We start from the raw sequence: 20,590 nt of genomic DNA on the forward strand, positions 1-20,590 counted from the left end.
CTAACCCATGGCCTCATTAATGTTGCTGGACTGCAGCTCCCATCATCCCTATATGCTGGCGATACTTGTTGGACTTGTCCAACAACAACTAGAGGGCCACAGGTTAGACAGCTGCATTAACACCCTGATCAATCTGGAATGTGCAAGAAGGCCCATGAGAAGCAGCACATACAGCTGTCAGACACGTATTTATATATATATATACATTTGGGCTGAGAACACCTTGCCATTCTCTAAGGGAAAGGTATGGCGTTGGCCTCTAGGAGCTCCTGTTCATTGGCAATGAGGCAACTTCAGCTCCTGATCTATTCCTTCCCTCCGATTTTTAACTTCAATAGCATAGTGAAGTGTTTCTGTGTGTGAGAGGGAGAGCACTTGTATCTCAAAATCAAACTCACTATCTTTTTGTCAATAGTTCATATTCCATAGCACAGAACTCTGTTCCTCTTCCCAAAAGGTTTGAATGGTAATAAGTCCTTGGAGTCTTAACTTGATTAGATTTGCGCAGTATAAGGAGGGGAAATAGAACAGGAAGAGCCTTAAAACCTCACCTTAAAACTTCTTTGCTAGTAGTGCCAAGTTTACATTTCAGACCTTTGTACTTACAATTGTAAAAGCAGCTTTTCCTCTAATCTGTACCTACAGTCTGTAATGAACAAAATGTTGGAACAAGTTATATTTTCAGCATCACAACTAGGTTTTTTTTTGCTTTAACAGTGCTGAAAACTGGATAAAGAAATAATCCTAGTACCTGGCAATTAACAGTTTAAATACAAAGAGCTTTTCTTTGTCATCAGTCCAATCAAAAATTTCAGGAAGCAACCTTTTTGCCTTGCTATTAATGGGTTTTGCAATCTTTGTTTTTACTTTTCATAATCTTCTATTGCTGCTCTTAAAATTATACTGACCAACTGCAGGAGACCTATAAACATGCAGGAGACCTATTACCAGTTCTTGGCTGTGTGTGTTGTCTAAAGCCATTGAAAGGAAATTAGGAAGCTAATGCTTCTACAACAGCTAGGTTTATGAGGGTTTTTTTTTTAGAAAACAAGAAAAATTTGCTTAGATATCGTAAACTAAGCCTCACCAATTTTGATTGGAAGACGGGAGTGATAGCACATCCTGAATATTTAGTGGTAGTTGTTTCAGACCTTAACAAATAACCCTGACCTAGAGGAAGGGCTGTGGTACATGATTTGCACACTGTTGGTCCTGGTTCAATCCCTGGTGGCATCTATAGTTGGGTCTGGGGAAAACACCTGCTTGAAACAATAGAGAGCTGCTACCAGTCAATACTAGGCTTGCCAGGCCAGCAATAGATGTGATGTGGAGTAAAGCAGATTCCTAGGGCTGCAAAAGGCTCTATCACATTAATGAAAGCTCTTCCATGAAACAAAGGGGGAGAAAACCCAACAAATTACCTGCACATTGAAAGGTTGCATTACATGTAGCCTGGCAGATATCTATTAAAGTTGTTGCCCCCTTGATATGCTGGTTTTCGGTGTGCAGGGATTTGTTTAGTGGTAGGAAAACTAATCAGAATACATACTCCTACATAACGCGTTAAATAAATCTTTACGGAATTCAATATCGGGGAAAGGAGTGTCAGTCTGGAGTGGTACAATCTGTGTGCCCCCCCCTTCCCCACAATAACTGGGCCTTTCTTACACCGCTGTATGGAATCCTCGTCTCGAGTTTCCCAGGGGTGCGATAAGACGGCAAGCTTTAAATTATTGACAGACGGCTGAGCTATGCGACGCTTAGAGTCACCATAAACTGCGACACCGCCAGGAGCCTAGACTGTCGCCTCCAGTCCTATTAACTTTTAGTTGCTCTTCCTCCTTTCCTGTTTGGAAAAGGATGGTGAGTCGCCTCGCATTGGTTGGTCCTTCTCCCCGCAACAGCAAATGAGCGCTGCCAACTCGGGTAGTAAGGCGTGGGACACTTTAAAACTGACCAATCGAGGGGAGGGTGGAAGGAGCGTGAGGCACCGAATTTTGGAAGTCTCGATGGGGCGGAGGGGAGGAAAGAGCCTTTGTCTTGTGATTGGCGGGCCAGTGCGATGATGCTGAGCTGGAGGCGTGGCTTCACTATGCCTCTCTGAGGAAAGCGGCTATGGCGACAGGAGATGGAGGCGGGGAGGAGGTGCCGAGTCGGAGAGATGCCGGGCCGCAGCCTGGGCCTGGGCCGAGCAGTGACTTGGTGAGGGGCTGTCCCGGCCTGGGCCTTCAGAGGGGAGGGGGCCTAGCTTGAGGGCTCTGTATTGGGAGAGGGATTCGGTGGCAATTTGGGGCCTTCTCGCCTTGGAGCCCTCCTGATTCAGGCCGAGGGTCCCTCCAGTCCCGCATCCTGTTAACCGCAGGGACTCTGGGAAGCATGAAGATCGCAGCACTCCTGCTGCTGTTGTGCCTCTTCCCAGTGGCTCATATTTAGGGGTACATTGCTCCTGCACATGGAGGTTCTATTCATAGCTGTCACATTTAAAAGCTGTGTATAAACCATGACTTTGCATAGCACCGGCCAGCATGACCAGTAGTCAGGGATGATGGGAGTTGTCTCACAACCCCTGGAGGGCCACAGGTTCCCCAATACTGCTCAAGTCCAGCATCTGACTGTAACATATACATACATGTGCAGACAGACATGGTTGTTACCCCTCTGCTCTACAAGTGGTTTTCAGAGGTAGAATTTCTCTGGACAGTAAGGTTCATTTCTTTCCTACCATGTTTAAGAACTGTGGATAAACCATGACTCTTTCTAGTCTAGGTGTGGGAAAGCCTTCCGCCGTGACAAAGTTGCTGAACTACAACTCCCACCATCCCTGGCCATTGACCATGCTTGCCGAGGCTGATGGGAGTTGTAGTTCAGCAGCATGGGGAGGATCAAAGGTTCCCCACCTCTGTTCTAGTCCCTGCTGCATCAGAGCACATGCCTCTGAGCATATGGTGAGTGGTGACAACACCTGTCATTTCTATAGATAGAGAATTATATTTTTGTATGTTTGTTGGTGTTCTTATTTTGCTTCTTTTCTGTGTTACTACTGTTTCTACAGAGAATCTAAACTAGAAAATTTTATTTTCCTCATTATTCATCCCAGAAATCTGTGTCAAATTTATTTTTATTAATTTACAAACCTTTTTATTGGTCAGTGTCATATGATGGTGTAGACAGCCTTTTGTGTTTCAAATTGGAGGTTATGTTCTATTTCTATTTTGAGTGCATTAACAGTGGAATCTGAAACTGTAGTTAGATGTAAAATCAGACTGATTCCAATATGTTGCTCCTTCAGCAATGACTCTAGCTGTTGGGAAAAAGAGGATGCATGTTTTCATCCTGCTATGAAATGCATCCTTCATTTAAGGCAAGGTGGGCGCGGTCAATTAAAAACATAGAGCACACCTAGCATTTTGCTAGAATATATTTCACCTCCCACTGTTTTATCTTGTGGAAATTGACACACTCCTGAGGTCCACTGGAGACTGTTCTGCAGAAGTCAGTGCCATTATTATGTTTGGAGTTTTTTTAGTGTAAATTTTGCAAAGTGTTGCTGTACTTCACATATTCACAGAAATAGAAACAAAAGAAAATGATTTCCTATAGGAAACTTCACTAAAATTGCAAAGGAAATCAGACATATATATTCAAAGTGACCATCTGAACTATATCAACTGTCTTAATAATGTTGCTTCCTCCCTGCTAAAACAAGATCAGCACAGCACATGTCTTCTTTCTATTATTTGGGCTGATTGCAGGTGTTGCCACCACTCACCATATGCTCAGAGGCACATGTTACCAAATTCTTCCAAGCTACACAGGAAGTGGATTGGACTGTGAAAGACCAACCCAAATGGTGTTTGCTTTTTGACCAATTTGTAGGGCAGTACAATATCTCAGAGAGGAGTTCAGGTCTCCTGCTCCCCTGGTGCATTCACTATAGCTACCCAATTTCCCTGCTTCTTAAAGTTTGATAGAAATAGCTGTGGGCTATAGGTACATTCTTAAACCGCAAGGTTTTTTGCCTATTAGTGAATTTCCCTGCTTTTTAATCCGGGAGGTAAGAGATGGGATCCTGTGCAGGTTAGCACCAGCAGTAACAGAAATAGTTCAGCAGTGTATTTTAAATGTTATATTAGCATCAAGAATGCCTTTACTTTTATAATAGGCTCATGGCTTAGTGGCAGAGAACATGCTTTGCATGCAAAAGTCCCCACATTCAATACCCAGCATCTCCAATTAGGGCTGGGAGAGATCCTTATCTGAAACCTTGTCAGTCAGTACTGAGCTAGGGACGTCTATTGTTATAGGAGAAGGCATTAAAAAGGATCTTATTCTCAACCCAGCAGCAAAAAAAGGAGGGGCATGGCTGTGACTATCATGAAGAGACCCTGCACTTTTTAATTTGCTACTGCACTACTGGTCACAAACAGAAAAACCACTTGGTCACCTCATTAGTGTAATATGGTATTACACTAACTGCAAATGTTTGATGCCCCTGCAAATGTTTGATGAAGACCTTCTGTTCTCTGCAAAAGATGAAGAGGAAAATACCTCTTCCCTACACAGCAAAGGCTTTCACAAAAATGGGAGGCAGTGACCAACACAGCACTAATTTCAGATGGGGGCTTCAACACAGGACTAACTTCAGATAGTGAGTGAGTGAGTGAGTGAGTGAGTGAAAGATTTAAGATTAAACAACCAAGAGCTAAATTCAAGATTAAAGTGTTAAAAACAAAGAGTCGCATCAAATCTCAAAATAACTACAGCAATGTTATGAGCACAGGTCAAACAGCCACACACACTTTAAACAAAAAGTATTTGAGCGTTTGTCATTTATAAACCCATTTAAGGATTTATACCACCAGCATCAACCCAAACACAAGAAGCCTCTATTTTTCTCCCATGAGTGGGAAAGCAATGATCCACCCATTGCCGCCCTGGACTCCTTCTGGGAGGAATGGTGGGATATAAATTTAATAAATTAAAGAAATAAATGCTGCTGCTACAGTCAATTTAAAAGTTCTTTTCAAAAAAGAAAAAGAAAAAAACACAAAACCAAGAGACTGAACAGCACTGGACTACACTTCAGGGTTGTCATACACAACTCCCTCTCAGCCCCCCCCCCCAATATCTGTACAGCCACACTAGGCTACTTTGCAGGGCTGCTGTAACCTATGCATATATCCACCCCTCCCCACTGCTACACTATGCATTTACTAATGAGTGTGTGTGTATATGTGTGTGTGAGAGAGAGAGATAAGATCCAAGAGCTAAATTCAGGATTAAAGTGTTACAAACAAAGTGTCTCATACAATCTCAAAATAACTACAACAATGTTATGAGCACAGGTCAAACAGCCACACACACTGCAAACAAAAAGTATTTGAGCTTTTGTAATTTATAAACCCATTTAAGGATAGGAGGTGGGGAGTGGCAGGGCGATTGAGCCAGCGGAAATAACAAGCTGCGGGAGACAGCGGGGGTGGGAACACACACACACATCACCATAACTCACCTCCATGCTGCTGCTGCCTTCTCCATCATCTTTGCCCTCTGGCTTTCTCCCTCCACAGGCCATTTCCCCCCCCCCTCTCTCGTGCTTCCTCACACAGAGCACGAGGGAGCAGCAAGCTCAGCAGAAGGCCAGTGTGAGTCACATGTCTGTTGCCTACCAATCACAGGAGCAGACTTCCCCTGCTTCCTCCAAGTAACTGGAAGGGGGGGGGAGTGAAACGAAAGAACTGCTTTCTACTGCGCCTGTGTGACGTTACCACCCACATAATGCATTTTTTAATCTATTAATTAAAAACAAACCATGCCGTTTTTTTACTTTAAACCTACTGAAGATGAAGGTCTGTGTTTGGGGCAAGCTCAGGGATTTGATTAGAGATACCTTACAGTCATCTCTGATTTTTAATGAATTTCAACAGTTTATGAGAATTTCTCAAGAAAAAAGTCCAAACAGCTTCTTGTTTTTCTCTCCCCCATTTTTCACTTTAACCTGTGGATTCTCCGTTTGGGGGTTGTGTATCACCAAGAAAACTTTCAGAGTTGTAGAGCAAGTGATTCTGAATCCAACAGTATAACACTTGTAAGTTTTTGTTTTGAATTGGGACTATACAAAGCACCAGAAAGGGGTGTGGGGGGGTATTTTCATTTAACATGGTAGAACGTGAAAAATCCCTACTGGCTATAGTATACAGCCACTCTTGTGGCTGTATAATAACTGACATATATGATGTCAGTTGCAGGACAAGTAAAGGTTGGATTTGGACAGAAGAGGCATTGCAGGAACTGCTGGGACTGTGAACTGATTGTTGGCTAGTTGGGAAGCGCTGCACACACTTCTTTGCCTATGTAGTCTGATTTCAAACTCCATGGGCAAAAACAGGTCATCTGCCGTAATTGTGATGTCAGGTGATTAACAGCTGGGCAGATCTGCTCACCTGTCCAAGATAATTCCCCACCCCGGTCTAGTCTATCCTGTTTCCCACAATGCCCACAAATGGCTCTGGGAAGCCCACAAACAGTGAATAAAGTTGATAGCTATTATTCCCCCAGCAAACTGATATTCAGGGTGCTCCCTTGCACATGGAGAGTCCATTCTTAAGAACTGTACATACTCCTTAACCTTAATTTATCTAAACCTTTTGTAACAACATGTAGACTTGCTATGATTAAGGTCTGCCTTCCCCACCAGCTTATTTGCTGCACAGTGGTTGTTCAGATGCCTCTGGGGAGCCCACAAGCAGGGCCTGAAAGCAATACCTTCTCCCGCTGTTGTTCCCACAGCAACATGTATTTGTTGCTACATGCTCTACGCTGTCCCTAAATATGTTCAGCTGTCATGGCTAAATGCAAAAATGAGAATCAGTGGCTATTGGTCATGATGGTTGGTTACTGTGGCCAGGTTCGCAGACAGCATGCTCCTGAATACCTGCCCTGGTGGGGAGCAACAGCACGTGCCTGGTGGTATCCATAGGTGACAAGGACCTGCATGTAGGTGAGTGAGCGGGCCAGTGGAGGAGAGACAGAAACCAAGTGGGCTTCCGAAGGAGGGAAGCCCTTTCTTCCATGTCCGGCGAAGAAATGCAGTGGGCCTCTGGAGGAGGGGGTGCAATTAATCACATGGACAATTTGGGCAAAGGGAAATTTGCTGTTAGAAATACTATATTGGCAGGTGATGGACATTATCATCATCATTTACTAGTGGGACTTGCAACAAAGTGCTCCTTGTTCAGGATCCCTCTGCTGTCAGCCGCCAGTAGGCTAGTAAAGGTTTTTTCACAGGCAGGTAACTTTCATGGGCTTATTTACCAGGATGGTCTAATCTTCTTTTAAAGTCATCTAAGCCTTAGGAAAGGGGGAGCCAGATGTTGAGACCTCTGGAAAAAGAAGGAGGGGTGTTGTGGAAAGTCACTGAGCCAGAGTTTAGGACTTTGCTTTGGAACGTGTGCCGAGGATGGGGGTGTTGAGAATTAGATTTAGGTGGAGGGGGGAGGGTTACTAACTGTTGGAGGAGCTGGGATACAAGCTGAGACACATCCACATTATCATTCTTTCCCGTTTTCAGGCCGTTGCTTATGTTGCCAAAACGGCACCACCCACAAGAGGGAAGTATCAGCAGTCTTGGGGAATCCCCAAAATTTGCATAAGCACTAAAAATCTTTAGAGGAAAAAACTTTAAAGGGGTGCAAGATCCCTAAAATGCCCAGTGGCCATGGAACAATGAGTTGACTGTTGGGAGGAAGGGAACAGAACGGAGTGGCTGTGATCAGGCCAAAGGCCCATCTAGTCCAGCATCGTGTTCTCACAGTAGCCAACCAAATGCCTGCGGGAAGCCTGCAAGGAGGACCTGAGTGCAACAGAGCTTTCCCCACTTATGATTCCCTGTAACTGGTATTCAGAGGCATACTACAGTGGGAGAAAAAGCTGGAGTAGCAGAATTTGCTGAACCCCATATGCTAGAGGTTACTAAGTTAGCTGCTTAGAATGATAGGGGAGGATCTAGGAAGTCCTGGACATGGGATTTGGGACAGGTTTAATGTCTCTGAGGAGGCCCCACCCTTTCCTCCTGCCTGCCAGTTCCTCTCCCTACATTGCTGTTGGGTTGGGCCTACTTTCAAACTGACTTTTAGTGCTGAGTGCAGGAAGCAAGACTTCCTCAAGGAAGCTGGCACTTGGAATGATCTTGAGCTGGGTTTCAAGCCCCTGCACCTGCAAACAACCACATGGAAATAGCTGAATGATGCAAGCAGCCTTGAGTGAGCACTTGAGACTCTGATTCTTGCATGTTTGAAATCTTTGCACTGGTCGTCTTTCCTTTGACCTAGAAGTGTGCATTGAGTGCTAAACAGGGAGGAGGTGCAATTAATCACATGGACAATTTGGGCAAAGGGAAGTTTGCTGTCAGAAATACTATATTGGCAGGTGATGTAAATCTATATAGCCCTGCCATGAGAGAGAGTTGAATTTGGGCATCATCATCTTTATTTAGTAGTGGGACTTGCAACAAAGTGCTCCTTGTTCAGAATATCAGCTACTCTGTTCCATTACACACATGCATGTACACACACTAGTCCTTCAACATTCAATGTTTACTAAACACACTCATCCTTCATTCGGCTGTTTTGGGAACAACAACAAAATAATTTTTGTACTTTTGCAAACCTCTCAAGGCGTCTTATGCTAAAGCAGTGCAACAATGCCATAAATAAAAGGTGTATATGTGTGATACGGGGCCCGCAACGTAATCAATAAGAACCTTGATATTCTAAAAGGCAGGGAAACTCTCCTACTTAGGATCTTTGTGCTCTCTTTGGGGTGGACATTATTCATTGCAACTGCTGTTAAACTGTTCTAACAGGGGCAGAGGGATAAGAAGAGAACAAGCAGGGAAGCTCCAGTGGAAAAAAGGGGGCCGTACATCATGAGCAAAGTTCCTTCATTGCAGAATAAGCTACGTAAGTCAAGACCAGAATCTAAATCACATGGGAAGCCTTCACAGGTACAGTAGTCTCCCCACTTGAAGAACATAGGAAGAGCCCTGCTGGATTAGACCACAAACCCATCCTCTCCAGTATCCTCACAGTGGCCAACCAGATGCCTATGGGAAGCCCACAAAGCAGCACATGTGCATGATAGCATGCTCCCCGCTCATATTCCTGAGCCACTGGTATTCAGAGTGTTGAAAAAGGGATGAATATCACCCCCTTTCCTGGAGTTTTCCTTATACAGTAGGGCCCTGCTTCTCAGCATTCCGCTAATACGGTGCCAGTGAGGCGATCAGCTGGAGGGGGGGAAGATCAGCTGTAGACCGCTACAGCTGATCTCTTCTGGTGCGATCAGACTCCTGTGCTCAATCTGATCGCGCTGGAGTAGGGGAAGATCAGCTGTAGCGCTCTACAGCTGATCTCCGGCGCAATCAGCGGGTTAGGTGCCAGACCCCTGTGCTACAGCTGATCCGCTTTTTGGTGGTTTCCGCTTTTCGGCGGTTTTCACTTTTCGGCAGGGGTCTGGAACCTAACCTACCATATGAGTGGGGCCCTACTGTTTGGTTAGGTTAGAGACAGTGTTTTCGCTTTTAGCAGACACTTGCTTTTAGCATTTGTTGTTGTTCATTGTCCCAAGGCATTTTGAAAGAGTCCCTGCTTTGACTCAGGATGCCTTGTACAAATCTCATTTTGCCTCGAAGAAGCCCAGAATCCCTCTTAAACACCCCACTTTGATTCATTATTTGCCTGACACTGCTGCTCACCTCTAGTTGAAACGAGATTGTTGTTAATAATAATATGTCTGCTTATGGCCATCCGTGTACATGGAATTTTTCAAAGAATGACAATAGAGGTCCATGCTCCAAGGGACTTACAAAGCTATAAGGGAGACAACAAAAGGGATGAGAATGGAGGCAGGAGAAGAATATGTGATGACTGCAGTTGTACATACTTATTATTTATTAGATTTATGTCGCACACCTTCCTCCAAAGGAGCCCGGGGCTTAATTAGGCTTAATTGCAGTATGGCAGGGATGATGGAACCTTCATAGCCAGTGGTCAGGGATGATGGGAGCTTCAATCCAATAATGTCTGGACAGTCACAGGTTTCCCCAACCTGCAGTAAGGCATGGAGACTAGGGGGTGGTGCCAAAGGCCTTGTGGATTAATTTTTCCCTAATTGACTTGACTAGGGAGGCAGAAACAGTCACGGTTTTCTCCAATGCTAGGCAGAAAGTGCGTCAGGAGGAAGGAATGGAAATAACATGGGCAATAAGACTATCAGTGACCACTAGCCAGAATGGCTGTTGGAGGCAGCGTGCCTCTCAAACCTAGTTGCTGGAAATCACATGTGGGGAGAGTGTTGTTGCAGTCAGGTCCTGCTTGCTGGCTTCCCAGAGACATCTGGATGATGGCTGTGATAACAGGATGCTGGACAAGATGGGCCTTTGACCTGATCCAGCAGCGCTCTTATGTTTTGAACAGACCTTCCCACCCTGCATTTGGAAGATAAGCAAATGGTGTGGATTCACCCGTACACAAGGGAGAGGGCCTTCTCAGTGGTGGCCCTGAAATTATGGAATGATCTTGTTGACGAGGTGCGCCTGGCGCCAACACTGTTATCTTTTCGGCACCAGGTCAAGACTTTTCTCCCAGGCATTTTAGCATGTGTTTTTAAATTGCTTTCTAAAAATGTGTTTTAAATTTGTATATTTGTTTTTAATGTTTTAATTGTTTTAAGCCGCCCAGAGAGCTTCGGCTATGGGGCAGTATACAAATGCAATAAATAAATAAATATATAAGTATAACTGCATGGGTGGGAACGCTTCGGAAATTTTCTGTGATGGCTCCAACAGCAGTGGTGTAGTTAAAGCAGTGTTGCCATACCCCTGCTTTAATGGATAGCAAGCATTTGTGAAAGTGTGTTGACATCTTGCTGTGCAGCCACTGGATTAAGATGACTAACTTTCTGTGCAGGTAGAGTTGTTCCAGTGTGGATTTTTGTGTGAACTTGTCCTGGAGGCAGCATAGATTGATAGGCTGTGGTTTTGGGGAGGTCATCCTCCCCTGGAACATGAAGACAATGAATACTCACTGAACATAAGAATATAAGAAGAGCCTGCTGGATCAGGCCAGTGGCCCATCTAGTCCAGCATCCTGTTCTCACAGTGGCCAACCAGGTGCCTGGGGGAAGCCCGCAAGCAGGACCCGAGTGCAAGAACACTCTCCCCTCCTGAGGCTTCCGGCAACTGGTTTTCAGAAGCATGCTGCCTCTGACTAGGGTGGCACAGCACAGCCATCACGGCTAGTAGCCATTGATAGCCCTGTCCTCCATGAATTTGTCTAATCTTCTTTTAAAGCCGTCCAAGCTGGTGGCCATTACTGCATCTTGTGGGAGCAAATTCCGTAGTTTAACTATGCGCTGAGTAAAGAAGTACTTCCTTTTGTCTGTCCTGAATCTTCCAACATTCAGCTTCTTTGAATGTCCACGAGTTCTAGTATTATGAGAGGGGGAGAAGAACTTTTCTCTATCCACTTTCTCAATGCCATGCATCATTTTATACACTTCTATCATGTCTCCTCTGACCCGCCTTTTCTCTAAACTAAAAAGCCCCAAATGCTGCAACCTTTCCTCGTAAGGGAGTCGCTCCATCCCCTTGATCATTCTGGTTGCCCTCTTCTGAACCTTTTCCAACTCTATAATACCCTTTTTGAGATGAGGCGACCAGAACTGTACACAGTATTCCAAATGCGGCCGCACCATAGATTTATACAACGGCATTATGATAAACTGAGTTTGTGTTGGTCATTTTTGGGGTTACAGAGAAACATCGTGAGATGGCAAAGGCGATGCTGCGGAGGAAGGGAGGAGCGCTTTCAGGAGCTGTCCGGCACCAGCCCAAGCCAGCAGCCAAGAGGTCCAGTCCATTTTCCTCTTATTGTTGAATGGTGGTGATTGCTTTTCAGAATTCCCCAGTATGCAGGGCATACGGGAAGCTGAGCATCTCGAATACATGGTCCCAGGTATCTGTCTTGGATAGGTGGGAGGGTTAGGGACAACGTATGCAACCTCTGGGTGCAGAAAAACTGGAACTCATCATCACAGGGCAGACCACTGCTAGCCAGTGCTGTTGACTGCATTTATTTTTGAATGATGGAATTGGAGAGATCACGAGCCAGAACAGGATCTCTTGCATGGCATGATAGTGATGAGTGGTGAATGTCATCTCTGCCTCAAATACTAGAGAGCTGCTCTGACTTAACACAAGTACTTTGCTCTGGAGTAGAGGCCCGCCTGTCCTCCCCCTTTGGCCCACAAGGCCATTTCATCAGGTGTGGGGCAGGTAAAGATGTGGCTCAGCCAAAAGGGGTTTGCAGGCATCATCCATCAGCTGATTGGTAGCACCTGTCAAGCCCTGTGCAAAAGGCGCAGGAAGACCCAACACTCCACTGAATTTCAAGTCTTGCAAAGCTCCTTAAAAAGTGATCAACAAGATCTACCAATCAGCTGATTGGTGGATCTTGTGGAGTACTTTGAAAGGTGCTTTGCATGCTGTGCATTTGCCCACCTGGTTTGATTTTAAACCGTGAGGGCAAAACAGCATTGCCTGACATCATTGTGTTGTCAGGTGATTAAAAGGTGGGTGCCCCATTCACCTGTCAAATTTGGCCTGCAGAAGGTGAGAGAGAGAAGGATCTGATCAGTGACCTGCTCTGGAGCAACAATGAGGAACCTGTGACTCTCTACTTGTTGCTAGACTCTTATCTCCATCATGATATGTGGTCTCGGAGTCCAGTTGACAGAATACTAGGCATGGCTTCAAATCCTACTATACCCAAGGATTTTTGAGGTCTTTGAGTACATTCCTCTTTCTCCTCCCATTCTTCCTCACCTAAAAGAAAACAAAAACAGGAAATATCACAGGCCTGCCTAACAGAGCACATGAGATGATAACTGCAATGTTACTCAGCACACTGAAAATAATAATATGCAGAGCTATGCACCTGTAGACTGGATGCCAAAATCAGCATGTTGGTCTTTAAGAAAGCAAGCTTCTTCTAGTTAAGTTTTGATGGGGTCTTGGAAGTTAGAGCTGAGGAAGATGTTGCTGATCGTCTGCTTATTTTCTCAGAAGCAGGTCCTGAGTTCAGTGGGAGTTAACTAGTAAGTGTGCATTAGACTGCAGCCTTGGTGTGCTGCCTAGCTTAGCTGTTTACTGCTCTCCATGACTAACAGGGTGGCATGAATTATGAAAATAAGCAAATGCCTCTAGAAATGGGCAGCTTGCATAGTTTAAGAGAAGGGCTGTAGTTCAGTGGTAGAGCACATGGTTTTCATGCAAATAGTCCCAGGTTCATTCCTCAAGGGCATCGAAAAGTAGGGCTGGTAGAGACCCCTGTTTGAAACTCTAGAGAGCCGCAGGCGTTCAGTGTAAATTATACCGAGCTAGATTGCCCGATGGTCTAATGTGGTTATGGCAGCTTCTGCTGTCCCACATATCCACAAGTCAGCTTGACTGCAGAATTCAGCTTTGAATTAATTTGAATTTTGTTTCCAGAATTAGACACAGAACTTGATACAAAACCTTTGGCCAGAGTATGAACAGCCCCATCTGTACGTTCTTTTATAACACTTTGCTCTTCCCCTCCACCTCCAATACCAAGATTGTGCTTCATTCATTGTGTCTGTCTTATTTCACTTCTGACGTTGCAATAGCCCCATCAGGTTTGTCCAGTTGAGACAATGTGACTTACCCAAGGCCATTTTCTGCCTGAGTGAGGATTTGAATGTAGGTCTTCCACATCCGAACATTGCACCCTGTTCACTGCACCGCACCGTCCTCTTCCCTCCCCCCTTTTCATTCCCTTACACTTAGATGCTTTCTGTTGGTTTGTAACTCTATCTCCAGGTCAGTGAAGTTCAACAAGGGCTATGCTGCTCTCAGCCAGACCTCAGACGAAACCCTGGTGTCCCTGGATTCTGACAGGTGAGTGCTGAGTGGGACCTGCTTGTTGTTCTTGGGCAGGAAAGGGCAAAGAGATTTGAACGTTGGCCATCAATTTAGAGGGCTCCAAAAAGGGGAGTCAGCAAGGTGGATCAGTCTACGAAAGGCTGCTGGTCACAGTGACTATGTAGGATCTCCAGGTTCAGAAGCAGTATGCCTCTGAAGATCCATTTTTGAGGCACAACCACAGGGGATGCTTATTGTGTTCATGCCTTGCTTGTGGGTTGGCTGCTTTGAGAACAGGATGCTAGACTAATCGGATCCAGCAGGGTCACCTTATGTTCGTATGGGTGTCAAGCTTCCAGTGATAGCACAAAACCTTCTGATTTTTATCAGTGAATTGGGAACCAGAAATGTATTAGAAATACCCTTTTCACTTGTCCTGACCCCTTAGTTTTTTTTGTCTCCTAGTGATGAGGAGTTGGAATCAAGATGTTCTTCTGGTTATTCCTCTGCAGAGGCAAGTCTGGTGCATATCTTGTTTCTTAAATATATGTATGTTTATTTATTTATAAAAATATTTGTATACTGCTGTTTCGTTAAAAACATCAAAGTGGTTTACAACATATTTAAAACAACAACCATTGAATAAAAAACATTAAAAATGCAATAAAACAAAGGTCAGTTGTTGCGAAAAAAGCATGTTCTTAATTGCCTGCATAAGCCTGGTGGAACAGAAAGTTTTCAGCAGGTACTTAAAGGTTAAAACTGAAAGCACCTGCTGAAATTCTATTGGCAGAGTTTGATATGCATGCGGTGGTGTCTGTCTGTCTATTTGTTTTTAACTTCAGATGGCTAGTGAGCAAAGACTTTTAGCTGGAGTGTCTGTGACGAACCCTGGATGTTTTTACACTCATCATTCCCTCTCCCTAATATCCAGTGGTGGGAAACCTGTGGCCCTACAGACTTTGTTAGACTTCAACTCCAGTCACCCTTGCCAGCTTGGATAATGGTCAGGGATGTTAGACTTGGTAGTCCAGCAACATCTGGAGGGGCATCCCTGCTTTATGAACATGCATACGTGTCTCTGTATTTATATTTGTGCCTACATCTTCTCATAAATTCATGGTGATGAACAACATTATTTCTGGGCAGAAGAGTTCTGTAGGCCTTTCTTCCTCATTAAGACTGCAATCGAGTCCTGTAAAGGTTGTTGTTATGTGCCTCCAAGTCGACTACGACTTATGGGGACCCTATGAATCAGCGACCTCCAAGAGCATGAACCACCCTGTTCAGGTCTTGTAAGTTCAGGTCTGCGGCTTCCTTTATGGAATCAATCCATCTCTTGTTTGGCCTTCCTCTTTTTCTATTCCCTTCTGTTTTTCCCAGCATCATTATCTTTTCCAGTGAATCATGTCTTATGATGTGTCCAAAGTATGATAACCTCAGTTTCATCATTTTAGCTTCTAGTGACAGTTGGTTTAATTTGTTCTAACACCCAATTATTGGTCTTTTTCTCAGTCCATGGTATCTGCAAAGCTGTCCTCCAACACCACATTTCAAATGAGTTGATTTTTCTCTTATCTGCTTTTTTCACTGTCCAACTTTCACATCCATACATAGAGATCAGGAATACCATGGTCTGAATAATCCTGGCTTTAGTGTTCAGTGATACATCTTTGCATTTGAGGACCTTTTCTAGTTCTCTCACAGCTGCCCTCCCCAGTCCTAGCCTTCTTCTGATTTCTTGACTATTGTCTCCATTTTGGTTAGGGTTTTCATGGTAAGAGATATTCAGAGGTGGTTTACCATTGCCTTCCTCTGAGTTCGGATGCATCTTAGTCTGGTGTTTCAGCTTTGACCATTCCACCTTGGGTGCCCCTGCTAGGAGTCTAGCCTCTTGGTCTAAACTCCTGACGGCATTGCTCTTAGCTTCTTCAGCACTCTCAAAGCCCCTCACCACGTTAAGGTGTGCATCCTACAGGGGACCTGTAAAAGTACTTTCTCCTAAATAGATATGCATAGGATTGTGCTGTTAATTGGTCTTAGGGCTACAGCTTCAACACACACAGAAAGCCAGTTGGAAAGAAAAGAGAAGCTGCCCTCCGGAGAGCTTTCCGTTGGGGCAATGGTGGTCAGGGATAATGGGAGCTGTATTCTTGGAAATGAACAGACGCTAGATTTCATTTCCCCATGGCAACATACAGTCTCCAAGCAGGTACAATGGGCAAATCTATGTGAATTGCAGGGGAAGGATCGTAGCTCAGTGCTAAAAGCATCCTTGTGTTCTTGTAAGATGTGTGAAAAGAGATTGAAAGTCCAAGCCTGGCGTTTGTTTTGTATGCATTTCATATAAGTTCTGACACTTAGTGGTAATTAGAGGCGGAATTTAAACTACTTTTGGCAAGATACAAGGTTTGGGAACAGAAGGGATCCAGATGGACAAAAGGTGTTGTAATAAAAGACTAGGGAGGTTTAAAAAATGAGGCTTATTCACAAAATCAAGATTCAATTCTTAGATATGGTGGGTTTATTTTCCTAAGTTGAATACATTGGCTTCGGCTGAAGACATATTCCCTTGCACAAGGGGCATGTGTCCCCTGATTGCCATCTAGTCACTCTTCATGCTGCACCTGAAGGACTCCTGAGGCAGGGAAGGAGCAGAGAACAAATGCAGGCTGAATCGTCCCTTCATTGAGAAAGCTTTCTCACTCTGGGCAGTCTCCCACCTGAGAAGGGAGGACTTTGAAGGCACAGAGTGGGCTGCCTGACAGCCGATGTGACCCACCCCTTCAACACTTCCTGCTGTCCCTCTGTAGATGAGGGAGCTTTGAAGGCTGCATCCCAAACGCACATGCGCGCACACACAAAACATTTAACTCTGGGACCCCACGTGTATTGGGTGTGCTTGAAACAGCACAGTCCGGAATGCAGCACAGAAGCGGTAAGTCGGAGGCAGGGATGAGGTACCTGTCGCCCTCCAGGGGACATTGTCGGACTCCCATCAGCCCCAACCAGCATGTCCAATGGCCAGGGATGATGGGAGCTGTAGTCCAGCAACATCGGAAAGACCCCTGCTTCAGGCTATAGAGATTCTACAATCCTTGAACGTCCCTCAGCAGCAGATCTTTTCACCTCTTCCCTCCTTTTGCTTCTCAGGTCAACCAGGACCTCAGCCGCCAGCTGCTGCAGGATGGGTATCGCCTCGATGAGATCCCAGATGATGAGGACCTTGACCTCATTCCTCCCAAGCCTGTGTCGTCCTCGCCTTGTCCCTGTTGTTTTGGGGAGTCTGCCTCCTGCTCCATCCAGTAAGCCGTGGCCTGAGGGGTGGGCCTGCACTTCACAGGTCAAGAAACCAGCACTTTCCCCCTTACTTTTGGATGCCTGGCGGCAGAGTTCAGCATCAAGCCTTGGGTCAAACCAGCGGGGCGGGGGAGGAAGGGTGCGTTGGCGACCAGAAGAGCAGGACATACCATTGCACTGTTGGCACTTGCTTGGGAGCACCAAGCCTTTTTTCGAAGCTATTTCCTGTGGTGCAATATAGAACTGTTAGGTGCAAATACTCAGAAGGCTTACAGCCAGCGGGTTACCTTGCCTAGGATTGCCTTTGTGGAAAAATGCTGCACAGCAGATGGGAGAAGAGGCTGGAATGAGAGCTCTTCTCCGTAAAGGCAAACTGCCAAACTTTTTCCTTTTTTTGGTGAAAGAGAATGAATAATGGATTAAGGCAAGGTAAAACTCTAGTTTACGAAAATCTTGGGATTGCAGAAAACAGCCAAACACTACATAGGGTCAAAGCAAGGTCTTCCCAGCTTGCTCAGTGGATCCTTCACTGGACTTCAGTGCTTGGACTGCCACCTCCATGGGTGGTGAAGGCCTTGCAGAGATGGATGAAGATGTCTTAGTGCAGACTTCCTCGGACAGAGAAGCTCCCCTCACAAGCTGCGTGGGTGGAGCAGCTCATGCCTCTGGCTCGGAGTCTCTTGGATGCCTGGCTAGCCATCTGATGGCTTTGGCATCCGAAAGCATATTGCTCATACCCTGTTCCCTCGAGGGGCTTTCGAAGCCCTCCTGCGGCATAATCTCAGATTGGCCCTCAGCATCCTAGTCTCAGCCTCAAGAAAGAGAGACCTACCAAACCTTTTTTTTTGAGGGGGGGGAGATGTAGTTCTCCCCACCACACACACACACACACAGATGGAGGAGAGGGTCACTCTTCCTGTCTTGGAGGCTGAGCTTCTGACAAAATGGCCCATGAAACTGACATTCCCCTGGGAGGCTGCAAAAGGTCATGGTTGGCTTAGGTCATTGTTGCAGCAGTTTGCTCTGATGGGGGAGTTCGCACTGATTCAGAGAAGCTTGTTTCCTTTTCCCTACCCTTTTCGGAAGTGAAATGGAGGCCAAGCAGAGAAGGAGAGGGTAGGCTTTTGGCTTCCATGGCCTTATTTTTATCGTTGCCTGCCTTGGTGTGGTCAGGTATCTAGACCAGGTATCTAGACCAGTGGTGCCTCCTAGTGTCTGTGGACATGCTAGTTCAGTCCTAGTGGACATGCTAGTTCAGTGCTGGAGAACCTGCGGGCCCTCCAAATGTTGTTGCTGGACTACAACTCTGATCATCCAGGACCATTGGCCATGGTGGCTGAGGCTGATGAGAGCCTCAACCAGGTTGAGGAAGGCTGATCTGGAGGGCCACAGATTTCCTATCCCTGCTTTCGTTTCTGACTTAATTTGCATAGAAATACGAAGCCTCACTTTGCATTCGGGCCTCTAAAAGCTGCAGGAAACAAGGGATGTTTTCCCCATTGATTTCAAGCAGCTTGTAAGGGTCATTTTGATTGTGTTTCCATGTATGCTAAATGATAGTTTGGTAGCAAGAGCTGAGATCCATCCCTTCTGAGCCACGAGCACCAGTCGTGGCTCGCTTTATGTAGCAACTGTAGAGAACGGGAAAGGAAGGAATTGTCACCATTGTGTGTGGGTTCTTCATGGTGGGTGCTGCTTTGTGTGTGGGGGGCCCTGTTAGCATGTACGATTGAGGCAAGGGGAAGTAGCTAGCAATTATCTTCTTCAGTATGGTGCCCTCCAGAGGTTGTGGACTACAGGTCCCCATCAGCCCCAGCCAGTGTGACCTAATGGTTAGGCATGAAGGGAGCTGTAGTCCAGCAGCACCTGGTTGGGGAAAGCTGATGTACCCCGTATAATAATTGGGCAGTCCCACTGAGCTTGAATTTTGGGTGGAAAGAATAAGTCAATATGAATGGAACAGTCTTTGGTGCATCAGTCTTCAGGGACCACAGCTGGATATTACATCTGCAGTCTAAGTAGCATTACAGTTTTAATAACAAGAGGCCCACAGGTCTCTGACTGCACTAATGCAACTTGAGCACGATACCACCGCACTGTTGTCCTCTGCATCTCATTACTATAAATAGCCAAAAGTGGCCGCTGCTTATATTTTCCTCTCTGGAAACTGTTACCGGTAGGCATGAAGTTCCTGGAATATAGGCCTTGCCCTTCTGGCTTCTTTGCAGACTTGATCCTAAATTGGAATCCTCTGTGCTCTCCGATGCAACTCCGGAAGCTGTTTCCAGTTGAACGTGTGTGCTTTGCTATAATTATTGTTTATCAAAGGAGAGGACACCATAGCACAGACCAATGTTTGTCAACTGGGGAATATTGTTCACAAGTGGAAGCCAAGTAAACTTTGCCCTTTCCAGTCCATCAGTAAAAAGTAAACTTGTGCACATGCATTTATGACAAGTTGGTTGCTGGTGCAGCCACTGGATTATGCATGCAACCTCTCCCCCCCTCCGTTGCCTTTAATTTTCTGTATTTATTTGACTGCTGCCTACAGCGTACTTTGCCTGGGACATCTTAGAGACAATTTCTCAGTGGTAAAAGATAGAGGTCCCTGGACAAGCTTGATGTATTCATTTTATATTAGTTGCAATAAGCTTTAATGGTTTGCAGCGTTCAATGAGATTGGCAGGAGAGAAGCTAGACACTAGTAGGACCAGTGGAGATAAAAACTGCTAGCTCTCTGCTGCAAAGTAAGCCCTGAAGGCTTGGAGAAGGGGTGTTCATGTGTACATGGGGATTTTAAGGTAGAGAAAGGAGTTCAGTGACTCTGCCCAGTAAAGGGTTTAAAAAGCTGCCTTAAAATACTGAAATGCATTATATGAAATGCAATTGAAAAACAAACCCTGAAATGCGCAGAGGACAATCTTATTGGATATTAATATTATTGAATATATATAGAGAGAGAACTATCTAGCAAATAGTTTTATAAATACTGAGCAAGAGAAGTGTCTGTCAATAAAACTCTACCTTGTACTACACAAGGCTTGGATCATTTCTTACCTGTACGTGTGTGTTGGTGGAGGGGCCTACAATGGTGGAGGATTAAGAGACAGTTTTGTGTCCAGAGTGGTGAACCTGTGGCCCTGCATGTGGTGTTGGGGCTCTGAGTCCCGTCAGCCCCAGCCAGTGTGGTCCAATGGTCAAGGATGATGGGTGTGGATCCTTCAACATCTGGAGGGCCACAGGTTCCCAGCTCCTGATACACGGAGTCTGAGCTTGAAAGGCATGAATGAATTCACGAAGCTTGCTTTATACTGGCTCAGTTCATTTGCACAGTATAGTCTAGTCTAG

At 45.4% G+C, this 20,590-nt stretch overlaps 1 protein-coding gene across 1 annotated transcript; it reads left to right on the forward strand.

Moving 5' to 3' along the window:
• Positions 1-1,992: 1,992 nt before the first annotated feature.
• Positions 1,993-20,280, forward strand: FAM219B (family with sequence similarity 219 member B). Its single transcript, XM_061595980.1, has 6 exons — positions 1,993-2,202; positions 8,864-8,960; positions 11,815-11,908; positions 13,901-13,978; positions 14,408-14,456; positions 17,096-20,280. Exons 1-6 carry the CDS (start codon positions 2,116-2,118, stop codon positions 17,249-17,251), a joined length of 561 nt encoding a protein of 186 aa, XP_061451964.1. The 5' UTR covers positions 1,993-2,115; the 3' UTR covers positions 17,252-20,280.
• The last annotated feature ends 310 nt before the right edge of the window (positions 20,281-20,590 follow it).

Source organism: Rhineura floridana, chromosome 14 (assembly GCF_030035675.1).
Source record: "Rhineura floridana isolate rRhiFlo1 chromosome 14, rRhiFlo1.hap2, whole genome shotgun sequence".
Classification (NCBI taxonomy): Eukaryota; Metazoa; Chordata; class Lepidosauria; order Squamata; family Rhineuridae; genus Rhineura; species Rhineura floridana.